Source organism: Lytechinus pictus, chromosome 3 (assembly GCF_037042905.1).
Source record: "Lytechinus pictus isolate F3 Inbred chromosome 3, Lp3.0, whole genome shotgun sequence".
Taxonomy (NCBI): domain Eukaryota; kingdom Metazoa; phylum Echinodermata; class Echinoidea; order Temnopleuroida; family Toxopneustidae; genus Lytechinus; species Lytechinus pictus.
The window spans coordinates 5,541,019-5,562,742 of NC_087247.1; the positions used below are offsets into that span (position 1 = coordinate 5,541,019).

The 21,724-nt window shown below is 36.7% G+C and overlaps 1 protein-coding gene across 1 annotated transcript in view; it reads right to left on the reverse strand.

Moving 5' to 3' along the window:
* The window catches only part of LOC129255989 (agrin-like), a 39,325-nt gene extending 26,323 nt beyond the window's left edge, over positions 1–13,002 (reverse strand). The window contains exons 1-2 of the mRNA XM_064097922.1: positions 12,992–13,002; positions 11,999–12,126 (exon numbers count right to left, since the gene is read on the reverse strand). Coding sequence (XP_063953992.1) covers positions 11,999–12,126; positions 12,992–13,002 — 139 coding nt within the window. The remainder of the gene's footprint in view (positions 1–11,998; positions 12,127–12,991) is intronic.
* Positions 13,003–21,724: the final 8,722 nt, after the last annotated feature.

Genomic DNA, 21,724 nt, shown 5'->3' on the forward strand with positions numbered 1-21,724 from the left:
GAGGGTGTGTGTGTGTGTGTGAGGGTGGGTGTGATAGGGTGTATGTGTGTGTGTGAAAGAGAGAGAGGGGGTGGGTGTGTGTACATGTGGGAAGGGGTGTATAAGGCATTATCATGAATAATAACGTCGTATCTTCGGGTGTAATATCAGCCCTCTACCATGTCTACTTGGCTGATCATGCAGGTATTCTTCAGACTCCCGATGCCAACCCAAATCATGAAACGGCTAGTCTAAGGAACTTGAGCCTCTATGGAACCTGAATGCCATGACCAACTTGTTTGCAGATATACAATTTATTGCAATTCAAATCACTTGAAACCCATTGAGGGATACAAACGCAGCATTTTATCTCTTGAAAAGTATAAATTGAAACAAGGACATCGCATCAAGGTGACTCGAATACTGATAATTAAATCCATCAACGTTGAGGTACATGCTACGGTTTAGCCCTCAAATCGAACACATACAGGCGGTCTGTTTGATTTACATGTCATAAATGGTATGCCTTTCGGGAATAGATTTGAGGAATGACAAATGAACATCTGATCAAAATGAAATGAGATTATCATTATCTGTTTCATGCAAGAGCTGCCCATCTTGGATAGGGGCCCCCAGCATTTTGCAATTTCCCCATCCTTCACCTCCTTGCTCCCGACTAGGCCTTGTTTATTACAATCGACGAGTAAAATAACTTTAGTGGTAGCCTTATCTACCCCCACCCCGCCCCTCCAACCAAAACGACTATATAATGCCAGATGAAAAAAGGTCTAAATTTTACGATGGGCTCTCTACGATAGGGCAATTCGACCCCTCCCCCACAAATCCGGACAAAAGACACCCTTCTTTTCATTAGGTTCCGAATACAGCGCGGTACTGCTCAGAATGAAAAAAGTAATATTATGTTAATGATATGACTGTATATCGAAATTCTCTTGTGTGCCGACTAATTCCAGGCAAATCGCTCGGGAATCAATGAGAAATATTAAAATAAAGCACATTTGCATGGCGTCAACTGAACATAATTATTAACATCACAATCACGGTAATAAAGGCTTCGCCGACTCAGAGTGTCACCAGCGAGCGAGAAAATATTTCGAGAGCATGTTATACATGTCTGTGTCATATTTCATGTATCGGCCCAAGTTCTGTCAAACAAAATATTAAATAGACATTCTGAACGCAATTGCACGGTTCCAAAAACACTGATATTTCGTTTACAGTTTAAACTTCGCCTCGCCTTGGTGCAATCTGTGCGATCTCTTCGGTTGCTTGATGACGTTTTGTCTGCAACACTTCGCCCTTTGGTTAACCTGGGAGATGCCATGATTACTATCAAGATCTTTCCTGACAAGTAGAAACCCAAAGTGACTTGCAAAATATGGGTGAGGGGGAAAGACGGGAATGGCGATGGAATATACCCCCAAAACACGAATGCCCAGGCGGCAAGTAGCAGAAGCAATCGGCAATAATGATGTGAAATCGTTTTGTGGTCGTAAATGACTATTAATGTGCGGTATATAATGAAGAAGGTAAACATTGGCGGCAAAGAGCGATAAGAAAAAAAAAACCACCGCAACATTTGCCAGGGTCGGTGTGGGCGTGACAGTACGTATTGGAATGGTGTTGATTGTTACCTTGGTGATGGCAATGGCGGCGGTGCATAGCAGTTTGACGGAACCCTTTGTTTTGTTGATGAATGAGAGTTCCATACTCATGCAAGTATACATGTGTAACGCTTCTTATGTTATCTTAATAACCATGTTAATGTTCCTTTAAAGTAAAATGACTGTAAACCTGGGTGTTTTATACCTGGCATGGTGGCTCAGCGATGGCTCAGTGGTAGAACATTCGCGTCATGAACAGGAGGTCGAGGGTTTGATCCCTGGTCGAGTCATAAATGGGACCTCCTATATACCTTCTTGCTAGGTGCTCAGCATTTATATTGGAGAAGGGTAATAAAATCATATTGTGTTATGCAGGGCCTACTGGTAAAGAAGTTTCCTTACTGAAATGGTGAGGCGTTTTATAATCGAAGAGTTCAATTCGCGATATCAAAAAATTTAGTGGTTGATACATGCATCATTAGATCTTTTTGTGTTGGTATGAAACGAATTGTAAAAAATGGGATGAAAACAAAGAAATTAGTAAGTCGTCATACCAAGCTAAAACGTCCCGGTGTGACAATACTTGGTTGAAGGAAATGCATGTAGGGATGTTATAGATTGATGCAGCCTTCGTTCAAACGCTGCAAAAAAATGCTGTATATCGATAGCTCTCAGAAATCATTTAGGTAGAAAGAAATTATATCAAAATAGAAAGCATAATGCCTTATACGGTTGCCGTGTGGCCTTGTGGGTACCAGATGTCGAGGGAGAGCGAGAAAGAGAGAGAGAAAAAATAAGTCTTTTAATTCATGTCTTCCCCGGACGAGCAAAAGTTTCAATTTCTGACACATTATCCTGTGGTCAATCTTGTCTAAACAATCAAGAGCTTTGCTCTCAGATGATGATGCCCGCCATGTTGTTGAACTTGACTCTGTCTACTTCGGTTGCTAGGGTAACAAGGTTCCCTTCGAAACAAGACCCTGTGTAACCCATCTGACGTTGCCAAGTCAATGGGTCATGAAAACATTGCTATCCCCCTTTTTGAGAATCAGTTGTACAGGGGTAAACAAGGCAAGGTAGAAGGAAACAGGCAAGGAAACGTTAGAAAGAATCATAGCCCGTAAGATATCACAATTGGAGCTTGTAATATCATTAAATTTATTTTGATGGGGCGCTGGATCTAATACTGCACCCTCTAAAATTTGGAATAGGTGCTCACCCACGCAATATGCCCTAGGATTCTCCAGTTCAGTGTTTGATCGCAGGAGAATGTGAGGAGGCGGAAGTTGGAGTGGGATAAGGAATAATGATGATTCTTGGGTCTCTTGAAAGAAAACCACCGCACTGTATCAACTATTCAACCACAATGAAAACGAGTAGGAGTGGCATGTCTCAACAAATATTAACTAGGTTAGTAGATACGAATGTTAAAGAAGCTTCCCACCCCCTCCTTTCTCATAACCTTAAGACCATTGATCCGAACACAATTCATATCATTTTGTGTGAGCTTGAAATAAAAACGGATTGATATTTGCGCCTGGAGCATGAAACGAGCAGGAATTTATTTGCGTTTTAAGTTTTTTAAATTCATTTTTACGATTAAGAACTTGTCAAATCTTGATGAAACATCGGTTATGAAAGACACCCTTGAGTATTTTATCTGGTTTATATATTGTTATAAACCACAAACTACTAACGAATAAACAACGTTAGCAGATCCATCAAAAGAGCGGCTTCTGTTCTGACACAACACTTGTAGCTTATATTTATCCTTGTCTACTGAACAAGTGCAATATGCTTCAAAAGTAGAAACGCCCCTATCTTATGGGGAGGGGCATTTCACAGAGGGTAATCGCATTAGTATTCATGATATCTATTTCCAATAGAAATTTTATGAAACGATATTTTTTAAATATTTTATTGAGCAAAATGAAATATCGGGGGCTGCGTAATGAGTTATGGAAGTGGTCTCAATCGATACATTACCTGATTACAGTTCGTACTGTCGAGTTAAGTATACTACAGTGCAGGTTGCCTTAATCATGTTGATTCAAACCATATAATACGGATACATATCCATGGTATGTAAAATGCGGTTTGATTATCTGTAATCACCATGAATCATCGCTGTTTTCAATCATCTTAACCAGATTTGGTGTTATCAAGACCATAACACAGGGCTTCCCCCACAGAAGCCACTTCGAGTTCATTGAACTGGACAATGACCAGCTATTCATGCCATCAATAGAGTGCGTTGTAAAGCTTTTTGCTATATGGCGCCTCTGTTGAATGCTTTGTTCATGAACATCGGAAGCTGGTCTGGAAGTGTTCAAAGTTTATATGCCAGACCGATTACGAAATTACAGTCGTTGTCCCTACTTTTGAGACCATCCCATTATCCGTTTAATCATTTCATTATGGATATAGATGGTAAAGACCAATGGCCCGATTGCCCAAGAAGGTCCCCTCTCATGCCTCTCTTTTCAGATTTGGATTTGTTACGTGATTCAAATCAAAATAATAAAAATCAATAGACCTACCACCCAAACGAAATCATAATTTGAATAAAACGAGAATACAACTTATACATGCATAACACTGACACATTTGCTCTGAAATTTGAAAGATATTTTCGCAGTGACATGTACATCATTGATACTATGGTCACATTTGTTCTACGGCGGCCGTACGGCGAGTCGAAAACAGCCGTTTTAACATTTTTTGTCAAACTACATATAGGTGGTTTGAATCAAAATTAATAAAACGGCTGTATTCGACTCGCCGTACGGCCGCCGTAGAACAAATGTGACCATGGTATAACGGTATACAAGTGACAAAACCGATGACGTCATACGCATAAATTTTATAATGAAATACTTCAATTTTCTAAAGAAAGTCTAATCAACTCTCTTGGATAACATATCGAGTGGATAAAGCGTAATATACACCCGTTTAACTGTTTCTTTGGGAAAATAAAATTCAAGTTAGGTTTGGTGCGAACTTAAAGTAGGCCTAGTTAGCCCATGGTTAGCCGAACAAAAGAACCGACGAACGTCCAAACTGCAAAGATTGGTTCCAACCAGGTTCCAACACCCCCGTGTGCACCTGTCAATACATATTGAATTATCGTTGAACTTTGATTTTAAAAGGTGCGAGCGCAACTGTCAAAACAATCACATTTCAGTGGTGTCAAAATGATAGCCAATAACCGATAACGAATAAAATATTCTAATAAAACGATATCGGTCTGTAAAAAAGTTCGTAAAGTTCACCCACCTGTCCTCACTTGTATTTCAAAACAGTCCACTCATCTCACTCTAAACATTCCCTGTAATGGGAAATCTTTATCAACATTACTGATGAAATAGTTGAAGACACACATAAATCCTAGAGAAATAAGCAAGGGCTCAGACGAAAATCAGATTAATTGAAAAATATATTCAAGAAACTACAAAAAGAAAGTCACAGGGAAGGCTTTGCTGATATTTGTACTATGTTTGTACTAGAAAACGTTACATACACGTTTTTTTTTTATTTGATGGATTAGATGGATCAGTGAAGACCTTTAGATGATGATTGAGATTCTTGAATATGTATCGAGGTCATATAGTGATGATTGAAACGGATTACATATATGTAGAGAGGTCACATATCATACAAAAAAATATCGTACCTTGCTCATACAGTTATATTCATACATGCAACCCTCCCGCATCCCCTTGGTCAGTTGGTTATAAATATATCTTTATTGCGTATACTATCTGTTTTACATTACATTACAATGATAATTATACTGATATGCAACATTAATGTATGGCTTCATACAATGTTTCATACACGCTGGATATAATTACCTCGGATCTAGCACAGCTACACTAACAAGGTGTTGTACAGCATTCAAGGAATCCCTTGATTTACCGGGAACCCATTTATTACACTTAATTGCATGCTGGGTGGAGAGCGGCAAACATCCCAATCGACCTTATACATATAATCAGATGGAACCCACATTTTAAGACATAAAAATAATGAATTGATTTCGACCAATGATGTAATTGGAAAGAAGTTTGTTTAGAAAACATGTTTAGAAAATGGGCTAGTATTCCTTTTTTTGTTAGGATGCTTGGTTGAATCACCATGATACCTCTTGTCTCTATCGAAAACAAATATACTGATCATGCTGATAACGAATTACCAGGATGAAATGTTTTGTGACAATGTACAATATACATGTATACCTCTCTATAAATAGGCCTATATAAGACAGCACAATCCCAAACATATTGTTTCTTTGTATATTTCCACATATATCTGTTTATTCTCTTGTTTTAAGTAGGGTACTAGATTTATGCTGTAGACATGTGTCCAAAAAGTCAATAGGTGAGTTGGCGTCAAATAGTCTTTCTATATTTTGAGTGGTCAATGTAGTTAAATGTAGCGACATCTTCATATTTTCTGGCAGCCAAGTTGATTATCTATCAATGTGACATTCTAGGTCAGCATAAAGACTTTAAAATGCCTAATTTCTAGCCACTAGCCCACACAGTATGGCCTATGGGGATGGGCCAATATGCTACATGCATTTCCAGGCACATTTTATGGAGTATTTAAGCCTTATTTTTCACTATCTAGGAAATTTTGAGGTAAGTTTTGAGAAATGTCTGTGATAATAATGCTAATAAAGAATATATTAAGGTAATTCTTTTTAGTAGAAATGCTGTTTTTTTTTTTTTTTGCTGTCCTACCCATGTTAAGTCTTACGATTACTTGCCTTATAATTGTTGTAAATTGTAGATGTTATTTCTCTATTCTATACTTTGTAATGATTTTTATTAGAATTGAATAAAACATTGAATTGAATTGAATAACTGTTGTTTGACATGAATTCATTAAACTATCTGTATACCATGACTATGGGAATTCCCTTTACGATATCGGTGTGCTATTCTGTGAATCATAGCTCTTGCACTCTTTACCTCTTTAATGAAAGAGCGGTTCAATCGGAAAACCAATTCCGTAGTGCCTCCGCACCTTTTCCCTAGATGGGTTCAACGATGTGCCTGCCCTGTATAGCTGATTTGACACAGGAAAATGCATTGGAGAAAGCTCTAACACAGAGTGCATCAGCATATTCTGCAGAACAAATTGCGAACTCATTTATCCAAGGAGTTAGATTTAACTTTGTTTATCTTTTTTTGCAAAGGTACGTCTGTTTTTCAAGGCTCAGATGGGTATTTCAATTCATAATAATGGGACGTTGGGTGAGTAATAAGAATACCTCTCCAATGCTATGAATTGCAATGTCGGTCCTTCATAGAGCGACAAAACTAGCACATCGGACAATGTACCGTCCAGGGACAAGTTTTGTACGATGTTGTCGGAATGTGAACAGAAACATGATATGAATACAAATTCATCACCTGGTATTGAACAGCAGAGTAGGCCTACATGTTGATTTAAAGAACTGTAAATAAAATAACACTAAAATTCAGCATCTAGTCCTCTTTCATCATGGCCATGCATTGTTCAGTAGCTTTTGAAAATTTTCAAAACATGGCAAAACTGGCACGAAAGATGCCCTCGGCCTGAGAGATGCCGATCTAAATTTATCACCGCCTACGTCGAGTCTGATACTTTAAACATGACATAGATCATACTGGCCTATTTTTGTCAAAATTGATGCTATCAAACATTGATACATGACTTGTGTTTCTAATAAGGGCATATGATAGACCTGAAACTAGATATCATTTGATTTTCGGTATCCAGGCGCATCTATCATGATTACTATCACATGTTAAGCTAATTTTTCCACGACATGCATGACTTGCAGTCTACTGGTACTCCATTTGGCGGAACATTTATTTATCTCTTGGCCTATTCATGTATACAACACAAGGACATATTTACTATTGCTAAGGCAACGAAGGGGGGGGGGTTAAACTATCAATAACAATTTTGGTAATTTATAGACTTGATAGTGCATTATTTTGTGTGTAAGTTAAAAACGAAAGAGAAGTTAAACAGATAACAGAGTGGCAGACACAAACAAGCCGAGAGAGATAATTGTCAGATTGTGGTTTACAAGTCTGTTTATTGGAACATCGGAATATGAAATTACTTAAAAACCTATCTTCTTTAATCGTGGTTAGATAAGACATTTTGTATATCGTGTCTTCCAAGAAAAGTCGACTTCTTCCATGCAGTGACTGTACATCTTCTATACGTGTTGTACAATTTCTTTGCCTCTCCATTTATATACTTTCGTCCTCTCTGCTGTCGTTTTCCATTAATCTATTGTCGTTTATGTTTCTTCTTACAAAATCCATTCAGTATTTTTTAATGCTTTATTTTTAGATCATAGCTGTACAACAATGTTATTCATAATTTGGAAGAGCGTCTTTACCAAACGCTTTCAGACAAGAAAAAACACCCTCCCGCACGTTCTCATACCCTCAACGCCCACTAACGTCTGCTGTCCGAGGAGACATTTGAACACCAAGAACAACGTCAAGGCCAAAATTCGCCCACCAAACATGCCAGTGGGACCATTGCCTTCATCATATGGGAGCAAGGTGAGGGCCATCCAACAGGTGATATTCCAAACGAGTCATTCGAACGACCAAGTTCCCTTTTATCATTTCTTTGTGGCGCCTGAATTTACAACTGCTCCTGTCCGGTGCCGGCCAAGGTGTTTCCATAAAGAGTAGAAGCGCCCTAAAATTCTGAACGTAATTTCTCCCCGACGTATAAAAAACGGACGAATTAAAAGATATCATATCTTGGGCGACCGAAACTGTTGGGTTGAACATGTTGAACACAGTAGACTTTTCATCATCATAAGTATGTTCAGGATAGGTCCACTCAGGATACTTCAATTAATGAAAAGAATTGAATTTTGTTATCGATTTGAAAAGAAAAGAAAAGGCATCAACTATACCCCTTGATATAGACAGATCTGAAAGCATAGTATGAATGCGCCCCATCCCCAAGGGGAGGAGGATCCCTTCAAATTTCTTTGAAATAACTCTTGGAAATAAATATCGCTTTGCGCTTGCTTTTATACTCATAGATAAAATGCATATTTCAAGAGTTATCACAGAGTGATTTGGGAAAGAAGATTAGCAAAAGGCCAAAGTATTTTGTTTTGATTTCGTTTTTACACCAGGCTAAGCGACGTGAATTAGGTTGTCTGGAATTATTGGCCAAATAGACCTTCAACAAATTAGTTTAGTCTACTGTCACACAATGGTGTCATAATTGCCCTTGATTATCAATCCATGGTTTCCGAGCATCCTCCATGAGCCAGGAATGCTTATCTCTTTATTGAGTACCATTAGCACAAAGCTTGATTATTCGCTGATAAAATATCTTCTTTTGTAAAAAAAAAAAAAAAGTGTCTACCTCCATATGACATCACATTGTTCAATTACGGGTTAGCTTTGTCCAGTTCTACAATTCAGATAGATAGAAGGGTGGAATAATGCACAGTGCAAACCGCGGGAATACACAATTGCATCATATCGTTCAAGTTGATATTTTGATGACAGATCAATAGGGAACCCATTGTTTTTTATCGTCAGTCAGTACCAAACTGAGCTTTAGACATTCATGCAAAACCACAGATTCTCCCCTCTTGGGGATACGAACAGTGTCTGTTGCATCAGAGTCAGTCATTAGTCAACCCCAAAACATAAGTAGTCCTAATATATTCAGTTACGGCTACCCATGTCGAAAGAAACACTTTCAAATATAACATGACATGGTAGAAGCTGTCTATGTTCTGGGAAGATTTCCTTGGAGATCAAGGGTGATGGAGGGAATGCTTGTCTATAATGTTCTTTTTTCTACATTCCTTCAATTAGTGCCGTGTGTACTTCACACTGTAATTAAACAAATCTTACTCGGTATTGGCATTGCCTTTTCCAACTTAACGTGCCTTAAGGGGACATATTAATACCTTAAGACCTAATCAAATTTTATTAAGTATAGACGTTAAAGTCCATTCCATTTAAAATTCAAACATTTTACAATCAAAATATCTCCTCAGAAAATTATTTCAATCTTAAATTGGTTAATGCAGTGTAAACGAGGATGATAACCATCTACATGCACCAACACTAACAGGGAAAATGACTTTGATACTTAATCAAAGAGAAACCTATGATAGCTTTCATAAGTTGATCAATACGGTATTCGAAACTCAGTGCTCGAGAATGATGCCGACATTTCATTGTGGAGAAGTCTGTCAAAGTAATGGAAGTCGGATATTCGACCATACGACTTAATCAACACTCTTACTTACAAGTTACAACATGCGTACTAAACCTCACATAAGAAGCAACGGGTTACTCCCATGATTCCGACTTATTCATTAGTCAAAATTGCCTGCAAGGTTCAACTCCCTGCCACAACAGCTCACGTGGTACAGCCCACGACAGGATCTGAACTGGTTTTCCACTACCGCTCCTCCTATCAAGTTCTTCCACCCCTGAAATTACCCCCCAAAACCAAGAAAGGTGGGTATTACGTCATTCATTACGAGGGAGTTGAAGATTACAGGTGATGATGATAGTCAAGATAATACCTCAGACTAACTTAGACAGTCCATATTATTACATGCGATAGGAGCAGTTGTCTATTTCAAAGATTACGTGGATTCCATACAAGCGTTACTTGGATCATATGGGATGAGCCTATAGGATGCTCGTCAATTATGATAATCATTATCATAATGACTTCCTAATTTCTATGAACATGTAAGGATGAAGGGTGAAAATATGTTATTATTTAGGATACAGTAGGGTGTAAACACTAATTTCGCAGTACTGTGTCAAACTTTCCAGCTAAGCATAAACATCAGCCTGATGGGTTGAGTATCAAGATTACGATGTTTTCATGAGTTTGAAGGATATTTTCTACGAATGAATTCTTCTCGAGATCATCAGGATGGTAATCAAAATATAAAATAGATAACACATTATTCGAAATCCCCATAGGTATAGAAAATAACTTTTGTTTAAAAAAAAACATTTGTCTTTTTGTATTTATAATTTTGCTACTCTTTTTCTTTTCTTAAACAAATTTTCATTTGGGTTTGATTCCGATTAACATTATTTCACCGGCATCGAAGATGCGAGTTGCAACGACTGTACACATACAATAAAAAAACATTCATGACATTGCACCCATATACTAACAATACACCATCCAAACAAGTTACACGTAACGAGCTAGTTAGTTACTTGATCAGAAGATATAATTGGCGGCATTACCAATGCATGGTGACGAAGATTTCAACTAGGCAATGTGGAATTTGCCGGATAAACTCGTTGACAAGAATAGTGCGTCGGGTCTGGGGAGATGCCAGAAAGGAAGGGGTTTGGGATCGAAGGTGCCTGACCTCATAATACATTTGGATTTACGTTGTTGATCCCGGCAACGGAGTGTTCCACATTCTGAAAGTACCATGTATGTCGACGTTTACTTGGCATTTTATTTTTCATCTTAAATAATTAAAACCATTCAATATGATCAATAATTCACGTACTCTGAGGGGAAATTTTTGCAGAAAACAATTTTCGAACATATTAAAACACGAGCCAGGTAGTTCGTTTGAGGAAGGTTGAAGTGAGAAATGATGTTGGCATCGAATCCGGGTTTATTACCTGTACATACCAAGCAACCCAATGGTTGCTCCATGGAATAACTGCGTGGCAACATAAACATGGTGCACCCCCTGTTTTGTGAAACCGTCTATTTTAAGTCTTTTTCGTAATTCCATACATAAGCAGCATCCAGATCGATCGCGTATTATAATCATATAATAATAATGAATTTAACATAAATATGATATAAATGTAAACCATGTGACTCAAAGTGGCAATTTGGATTTTACCTCAATAATGTCCATTGACCCAATCACTAGATATTGCATATAAAATCCTCATTTACTACGACATTGGCTATTTCAAAATGGTAAAATAATAATATACTTACCGTTATCTCTTTTATTCCATGCAGATGCCACTGCACACACGACTAGTACATATACACAAGTCTCCGTCAAATGCATAGTGAGTTTATATGAAGTTTAAATTGTTTGGTTTGAAAAAAAAATTGACAGGTATTAAAATGAAAGGTGAAGTATATTTATCCACTCCTGGAGAAATTCAAATGATGCGAATGAAGTACTGATTAGAAGATAAAGATGCATTGCAGAGACTTTTTTTAACTCGATTTCTTTTTATTACACTCGAAAACTGTTCGTCTTCATTGTTGATAAACTCGACCGTTCGTGAAACGGCTGACATCTGTCCCTTGGCATGCCTTTGTAGCGAATGCTCTTCAGTCCAAGCCGACTCCTTGAGTATACTGTGAAGCCCACTCAAAACCTGTATCTAATATGACGTCATCGGGAATGCCCGCCCTGAATGGATAAATGTTGGCGTACAGTTTGAGTAGTACTGCCATGGTTGTAACATAGAGCTCTATGGTTGTAAACTCTTCGATCTGCTGAGACCTGTAGGGGGGGGGGTGATTTAGACAATGTGATGTATGAGAGCAGAGAGGCAGAGGCGCAAAGAAAGGACAGTCTTGGTGGAGCAATAGCGTTCGATAGTATTCATAAATAGGTGCACGCCTTGGATGTTACGATCTACTTCCGAGTTAAACACGGAAATACATGTACAGTGATTATAAATTAAGGTGTACCGTGACAGAAAAAAAGGGAAAATTACATTTTTTATACGATTAAGCCTAAGGAAACCAAAAATGGGATAGTTATTGTCACGATCTACTCACCGAATGATTTCGTAATATTTGGATGTAGCTTTCCGACATCAAATTAATAAATGTGTATAATAAGTGCTCATATCAAAATTACCAAAATAGAAAAAATAACGATACAGGGCACTAGATAATTATATAGTATAAAAATTCGTATAAAAACATACCGATGAAATGAGAGAGAAAAAAAGAAATATACTATTTTGTACAATTGGAATAGTACATGATTAACATACCCGAGTAAATTCAATTATAATTAACCTTTACCAAAACTTTGAAGATGCTTTACAGCGGCAAACTAGAACCAAATATAGACTTATGTAATAATTTGGTTATATTGATAAACAGCCACAAAAATGACATATGTCGCAAGTACATTATTCACAAAAACTATCAATAAACGAATATATGTCCGTTATTATCACGTGTTATGGTGTACAAGTTACATGTATCACAAAAACAACATTAATAGTATTCTTTTACATGATTTGCCACAGGTATACAATCGACATGTATGGTATAAACTGACGCAGGTAATACAAGAGGAGGCAAGGTTGATAATGTTCTTGGCATGAGAGGATTAGCTTCTAATTTCTTACCCCAAGCCCATTTCCGATTCATGGTTGATCATAATAATAGCCCTTATTTAGGAGCTGCATTTTTTTTTCTTTCTCATGTTGATTGCAAATGTAGCGTGCTGTACTGTGTGCCAACTGGAAAGAGATGATTGACATTAATTATCTTGATTTCATCTCAAAATATAAGTGGATTGTTTATCGCGTGTTAAAATGATTTAGTTTTGGACGACCCATATATCTTGGTGAGCATCGTCGAAATGCAAAAGATCATTCTGCGGAGATCACCCGGGCCCTGTAATAGTCAAGTTTAGCGATTGATGATGATCGTGTGGCCGATTTTTAAGATCGATTGCATTGATTATTGTGCGTGATCAATAAATAAACCACGCAATCAATTATTGCTAAAGTTACGTTTCCATGGTTACGGGGTCCTGGACACGAGTTCGATCCACTGCGGCATTTACGTATAATTAATTTTAGCGGATGAAACAGTATGTTATCATTCATTGATTTCGTATGCCCAAAAAATCTGCTCCCCCCCAAGGGGTCCAATAAAGAGTATCGTTCCCTCCTTAAAGACGTCGTGACATAATCTGGAAGACCTCCTCATGTTGATACTCCTAAAGTGATTCAAGCAGCAAAATGCCTAACTCGCGAATATAATATTTCTATCACTAGAATTTTTTTTTCGTTTTAGGGAGTTGTGACATAAAAGTCACTCAGGTCTCAACAAGAATCTAGATTAAATTATCACTTATTTGTATGGGTCACTAAATAGTAGAATAGTTTATTGTACAGTGCGTCCCAGAAAAAACGAAACCGAGATTTAGCGATGATTTATCATAACTTAATCACAAATAAAATAGACAAATGACCTAACAATGTAAAGCTTAGAATCTCCTCTTACGTCTGATATCAATTAGATTATTTCTCCTTCACGCATGAGTGAGCAAAAACAATTTGAAGAAGGGGTACCAAAAAGTCATTTGGCGGGTTGTATCTAGCTTTCAAAAGGAAAACCACATTTTTAAAAAGTTCAATATCTGCTCTTTAATTTGATACCTCAATCACAGAAAATGGTCAGGAAATAACAAAGTTCTGGTTATTTGAAATAAGGCTTGAATTTCAATAATTTCATTAAATGAAGAGGTTTTACAGGCTAGCGTTCAAACTCACTCGACACTCCGTTTTGTTTACGATCAGCCATGCATTAAGTCTTTTGTTAACTATGCGATAGCTTCTGTGGGAAACCGGTGAAAACAGTTTATTTAATGAAATTATGGAAATTCAAGCCTTATTTCAAATAACCAGAACTTTGTCATTTCTTGACCATTTTCTGTAATTAAGGTATCAAATTGAAGAGCAGATATTGAACTTTTAAGACATGTGATTTTCCTTTTGAAATTCATATACCCCCCGCCAAATGAGTTTTTTGTATCCTTCCTTCAAATTGTTTTAGCTCACTCATGCGTGAATGAGGAATAATCTAAGTAATATCAGATGAAAGAGGAGATTCTAAGCTTTACATTGGTAGGTCATTTGTCTATTTTAGTGTTACCTTACAACGAATAGCCTATAACCACGGTGGCGTATGGCAAGGTTTATATTGCCATTTACATAAAATTGAATGGGAATTCGTCAAACTTTAGACAAAAAAATATCATACAAATTCATTGATATGTTACATTATTTAGGAAAAAAATGTTCAGATGCAGATTCTCTACCACTTTCTTAACACTTTCGCATAAAATCACCGTCACTGATTATGAATACCTGTTCTGTTACTTGTACTTGCTAGTTGGCATTGATTTATAACTTGCTATGATATTAAGTCTAAAAGATAAAATTGGGACAATAAGTTTATTGGTCAATAAATGCATTCATATATTAATTGTTTTTAGGGAAATTGTATTTTATTTACTCCAATATAGTGGTTTCACATTTCTATGATCATAAACATTAAAAAAATGGGTATAATGATGATGATGATGATGGTAATGGTGGTGATGCCGCAGTGGTATACCTTGGCAGTCTGTTCCTTGGGTCATGGCATTAGGGGGCACCAACAAATATTTTGAGTCACTTAAGATATGCTAACCTAATAGAGACATTTTAAAGCAGATACGAACCAAGAGCGCCATATCGTGAAATCGAGTCCTCAACTTCTCATACCTGGCCAGTTTCCTGACCAATAATGCTAGTATAGTGTATAATATACATGTAGACCCACTTGATAACATGCTAATTAACTACGCAATATATTTATACCGCTATAATTATGTTGCCAAGTAGCAAAACAGTTACTTTTCCTCTCAAAACATTTTAGTTTCTCTATAAAAATACAATTATAGGTCAATTTATTATCTGTAGTATTAGTAGATATGTGAAAACGTATATTTAAAGACTATGTATTTATAACACACAATCAATGAGAAACCACACACAGTTCACTCCCCCATGTGTCTCACTGATCAAATAACGCGAGCGCGCTTGCAAGCTGAAAATATTTGATTTTCATACCTAAAAAAGGGACATTATTAAGCATTTTTGTAATTATGATACGTACCTGTCTCACTAAACAAAAATGCGAGCGCGAAGCTGATTATTTTGTAAATATTGACCCCAAACAGGGACATTTTAAGGAATTTTTTAAAGGAATTCATGAAGAGTATACATATCTAACCAGAGTCATCTAATGCGAGCTCCAAGTGCGTGCTGATTATTTTAGAATTACACCTAAACGCAGTCATAAAGCACTTTTTGTAGTCATTGTAATCATGAACATTATGCGTATCCCACTAATCAGATATTGCGAGCGCGAAGCGCGAGCTGAAAATTTTGATATTCAGACCAGACGAGTGACATTCTAAGGCTTGTCTGTAGGAATTCATTAAGCCCATACATACTTACTAACCAAATTATGCGAGCGCGAAGCGCGGGCTGAAATTTTTGATATTCAGACCAGAAAAAAGAAACAGGGCTGTTTTATGAATTCACGAAGAGCAGACATATCTCACCAATCCACTAATGCGAAGTTACGTAAGCACGGAATGGAAAATGCTTTATATTCAGACCTTTAAAAGAAAAAAAAAACATTGAAATGGTGAGTGATGAACACATACATGTAGGCCTACGCAATTTATGTTCCTTAAAGTTATGAAAAAATCATATGTAATATATATATATAATATAACTTCTTCCTCTTCCCCCACTACGTTTCTCTTCTCTTCTCCCTCTTTTTCTACTCCCCCCCCCCCCCCGTTTTTTTTTCTTAGACAATTGGGACACCTGCCCCGGTAGTTATGCCACTGGGTAATGGCGAAAATGTCCTTAATGCCGTTATAACAAAATGATGCTCTGGGAATGATTGTTCAAATGTTAATAAAACAAGAACAACATAGTAGAACACAGCGTAAAATTTTACCTATGGGGCATGGGGATATAATATAATATACTTTTTTTTTATCCAGGAAATGCTCCCATAATCCAAAAAGCACTTCCTGCCGGAAGAAAGATGGAGGCGTCTGCGGCGTGTGTGTGAAGGAATGAGATGGATGGATTTTCAGTTTGGCGAGAGGGGATGATTGAATAGATGTTTACAAGTAACCATGGTAACCATAACCACTGAGGAATATACAGCGGTTGGTATACAGAGGTGCAAGCGTGAAGTTTTTATCAAGTTTATTGTATTAAGATTAGTATTGGTTTCTTCATTTTGTTAATCGTCGTCTGCAGAAATGTCTTATTCAGCACTTGACCATATTCGTCATCTTCTTTTTTAGTACGACCCCCGCCATTCTTCGTCTCTTACTTTTGGATGATACCTGAAATCATATTGATATTAGTTATGTTCCATAAAATAGCCTAACAACTTTAGGAATTAAATAGAAAAATAAATGCTGACAATATGTAATTCTACTTGGCTGTTAAAAAAGCGTTCAACAAAGGACCTCTCCCTACATGCCCTATGTGAATTCTGCTTGAGAATTCAGAATAAAAGCAGGTAATTAGAAATTCCTTCTAGACAAAAATACGAATTTTCGGCTACCATTTAAGTTAAGGATACAATTCTCATGTATATTAGATTTGAAAAAATGTAAAGTTTGAGATCTTGATTAAATCATTCTTTCACGATGAGATCGCTAGCTTTCATTTTTAATCAAGTGACGTAGACATTATCAAGTAGCGATATGGGCATGCACAAAATTAATGCCGAAAAAGATAGCTCAATTAGTGTGACGTTAATTGGTTGAAGGTCTTAATTCGATGACAGGCCGACTTTATTAGTAAGTTCCTCAAAATATTGAAGTGGTTAACTTAAAAAAACCGTAATTGATCTTGACCTTTATACCCTTGGGGGAAGTGTGAACTTTCTAGTCTTACATTCTCTTTCTTTCAGTGGTTTCCTCATTTTTTTTCCTTTCTTGGTCACGTGATGACTTGCGGGCTTTTAATTGGCTTATTTGCTCAATGCCATAGATAGCTATTTGTTTGTGCATGTTGTGGTTTAAAGGTGGCTTCAGGGAAACGATAGGGTCGATCTGAGGACAACGTGATGAGATCTCGGGTGCAATTTACTAGCATTATAAAACAATCATATCTAAAGAGAGGGGGGATGGATAGGGGGGGGGGTGATGTTAAAAAACAACGACCTGAAGTCCATGATTTAAAAAATACCAAAATAGTAACTTGTAATGCCATTTATACTTTGTCAATGTACTGTAGTTCTTTAACACTTATTTGCGCATAATCATTACTGTTGAGTTAGTTTGGTTTCCATTAAATTTGACAGATTTTTTTTTTCACTTTTTTATGGACAAAATCTGTTCTGCCAAAAAGCACTAACTTTCGAGAAAAAAACACATTAGTGAAGTTATGATATACATGGATGAACAGTGTGTTAGCACTTGCCTTACCCACCCCCCCCCCCCCCCCTACACACACATACACACACTCTGGAAGGGATATTTCCGTTTCTTCCACTCTTTTGATCTGTCTATTTTTTAAACTATTTTGTAAAAGTTTTTTTTTTTACATTTGCATTTCTGTCTATCCTTCCCTCATTCTTGTTATTACATTATTTCATCCAATTCAATTCTCGCTCCTAAACCAATAACATCGGAAGTGCCTGTCTGTCTGTAGTATGTTGCACACCTGGGATAAGGAGCCAATCCCCGTAAAATGAAAACATCCTATAAACCGAACCCCAATCAAAGAAATTTAATAAAGATCCGTGTTAACATCACATCGTGACACCCTTGCTTGCAAAGTCATTAGACATTAAAACCGGTTTCATTACCGGTGATTGCTTCGGTTTTCTAACCTACTTCAAGTTGTACAGCTGCACCTTTTGCTTTATTACATCGTATCCGATTGATTTTAACAAAGAACAGATGCGGGCGGCACATCATACTTGAACAGACATCCTCCCTCATCGATTACAGTATGCTTTTAAAGCGACATGTGTGTTTGTGTGCGTGTGTGGGAGAAGGGAGGGTGGGGGTGGGGGAGTTTGTCAGAGGCTGAACATGGTGAGAAATGTTGAATGATGAGGGAAAATGTATACACTCTTCGTAGAAGACACACTAATTACTACAATGCCTCTACTCACACACATTAAATGTTGTGTTATCGTAAATTGCATGACTACTCTATCATGTCTATTAATCTTTAATTCGTGTTGCTCGTTGGAGAAATCGGTCGACGCATTTGATGTCAGGGGTGCCCACAATCCCCCACAATCGCACTGACATGTTATAAACATGATAAAGGCAAAATAAAAAGTGAGACGGTTTGGCGAAATCCTTCGTAAAAGACGGAGCTTCATGGAATATGTATTAATGAAGGGGAAGGGGTCGGGGGCTGTTTGTAATTGGCATAATGAAATCGAAACTTCAGAAGAATATAATATTATTAAGAAAATTTCGTCAAACCATCAGAAATTGTGTCTCACAGTTATGTTGACTGCTTTCATTGGAACCAAATTTAATGTCGAGATAAACATGTCCTTCGAAGAGCAATTTTGCCATGCACTCAAGCAACAAAAAGGACGTGGGTTTAAATATAAATCAACGTGAACGTATACAAAAGAAAATCGGAGAAGCTGCCAAGGAACTACTGAAATATGATCGAGAATTTACTTCTATAAAAATAGGAATTTGACTCATGCGAATGGTCTCACGCTCAGGTAGTGAATCAGAAATTTATTTAGGGGCTGTTGGCAACCAGTGAATCAGAATGCATTGTAACACATGTGAGGGTTTAAAAGCGCAATTTCATTTTAAGCGTTAATCGGTTAAAGAACAATTTTTTTTTTCTAATTTTATAAAGGGATTTGGAGGAGCGTCTGATATGTTCCCACTGCCGAACTATTCAACTTCGTTGAAATATTTTTCTTTAACCATACTCTATTTATCTCTAGTTTTACCATATCTCAACTAGATGGACTTCTGGTTTGGACGCACCAACCTTTACTTAACATGCCTATTTATTTTTACTAAAATCATGAAAATAGAAGCCCTCTGAATCATTTTCTGTATCGACCCTCGTTCCCATATACAGATCCATTTTTCCCCCGATTCTTTTTCAAAAACAAGATCTTAAAAACCGAATGCAAGCTTCTGCATGGAACTCATACATAATACAATGGGGTGGACTTCATACAAGATACATAATTTCCCCTCGTTCATGCTGTTTACCAAAAAAGAATTGTGTCCTATAGGCAACAGAGAGACCATTCGTCACCAGTTTAAGACTTCAAAACAATTTGTCTTACTTAATTAATATTTGACGAATTTGTCATAAAATCAATAAACACACCTGCCCTCTATATATTTTTTTAAAAACCTATATTTTGCCGTTTTCACTTTAATATCTTAACGTGCCACTGTCGCATAAACCAAATATAGCTGCAGGCAATCCATGTGTCATGTTAAACATATTTTAAGGACTGAAATAAAAATCTACTATAGGGTTTTCTCAACTGCAAAGAAACAGAACTCATCACAACGTGCAGCCATTTCAGTTTGACGAAGTCTGGCATATCTGCAGGTAAATATTCGGTTGTTTTGAAAACAAGCCTAGAAAGGCTTCAGGTATGACTATAAATCAGCAGTCATATTTGTTTTGTTCTGGTTTAAAATGAGTAACTGCATCGGGGACCGTTGGGCCTTCGCTTGTTTAGACCCAAGAGGGTCTTTATTTTGGATTCGCACATTGACTGGCTGAAATACTTCAATCTTGCCAATACACTTGCAGACGTGAACCTCCGAAGGTCATTTCTGTGCTGTTGATAGATGTTTTTTTTTTTTTTTTTGGAAAGACTGAGCAAACTTTTTTCTTTAGATTATAGAGTTTTTATACCATAATTTTTTTTTTTTTATGGTGCAGGATTGATATGAAAATGAGTAATCATCGCATCGCTTCGCAATCATCAACTCGTCTTTCTATGAAATATGCAATGTCATGAATAATATCAATATAGCATGCGCTATGACCATGATGCGCCTTTACTGATGATGGCAGAAAGGGGGTTTGTGAACAAAATCCACCTCTAAATAATGGGTTTTTTTTCTTCAAATTATTATCCCATTTTTTAAAATATGAACTCTAGTTCTAGATTTATAGCCTTAAATAGTTATAAATGCGCATGGATTTAGTGGAATCAGGTCCTTGAAATGTATAAGAAACTGCATCGTGGTAAGTGTCAAACATAGTTAAAGGTCAAGTCCAGCCCAGAAAATTGTTGATTTGAATCGATAAAGAAAAACCAAACAAACATAACGCTGCAAATTTCATCGAAATCGGATGTGAAATAAGAAAGTTATGACATTTTTAAGTTTCGCTTATATTTCACAAAACAGTTAAATGCACAACTCAGCAATATGCAAATGAGAGAGTCGACGATGTCCATCACTCACTATTTCTTTTGTTTTTTATTGTTTGAATTATACAATATTTCAATTTTTACAGATTTGACAATAAGGACCCACTTAACTTAACCATAAACTGTTGAAATAATGGTAATTCTACATGTTCAGGGAGAAATAAAACTTTGTTTCACTTGACAAGGAGAAGAAAATAAGAATATTTCATATTTCATATAATAAAATACAAAAGAAATAGTGAGTGGGTGACGTCATCAGTCTGCAAATTTGCATACCGACCAGCATGTGCATATAACTGTTTTGTGAAATTAAGCGAAACTTTGAAATGTCATAACTTTCTTATTTTACATCCGATTTTGATGAAATTTTCAGTGTTTTGCTTGTTGGATTTTTCTCCTTTTTTCAAATCAACTTTTTGTTGGGGTGGACTTGTCCTTTAATAATGCGCCTTTTATTATGTTAAACCTAACTTTTCTGACGTCTTTTTACCACGACAGGGAGTTTGGTTAACAATATTTGCGGACGTGTTAAAACAAAAGAATTTTAGAGCTCACACGATTTTGAAACTAAAATGAATAAACATATACAGTATTTCAAACCGTGTCGTATGCAATATAGCGTTTTCTGTTGCTGTAATACGGTAAGATTGTTAATATTATGTTAAACTGATTATGTGCAATACTGGTATAGATTAACTCCTTTAACATGATTGATTAACAATATACAGTACATGATTTTGTTAAATAGAAATGCCCCATTTAAAAAAAAAGAGATAAATAGGAATAAAGAGGTGGCTTCTTCTTAATGAAGTCACTATCAAGACTAATTTTATATAACCCTGTTCTTATCTACTTTCTTAAACCAGTTT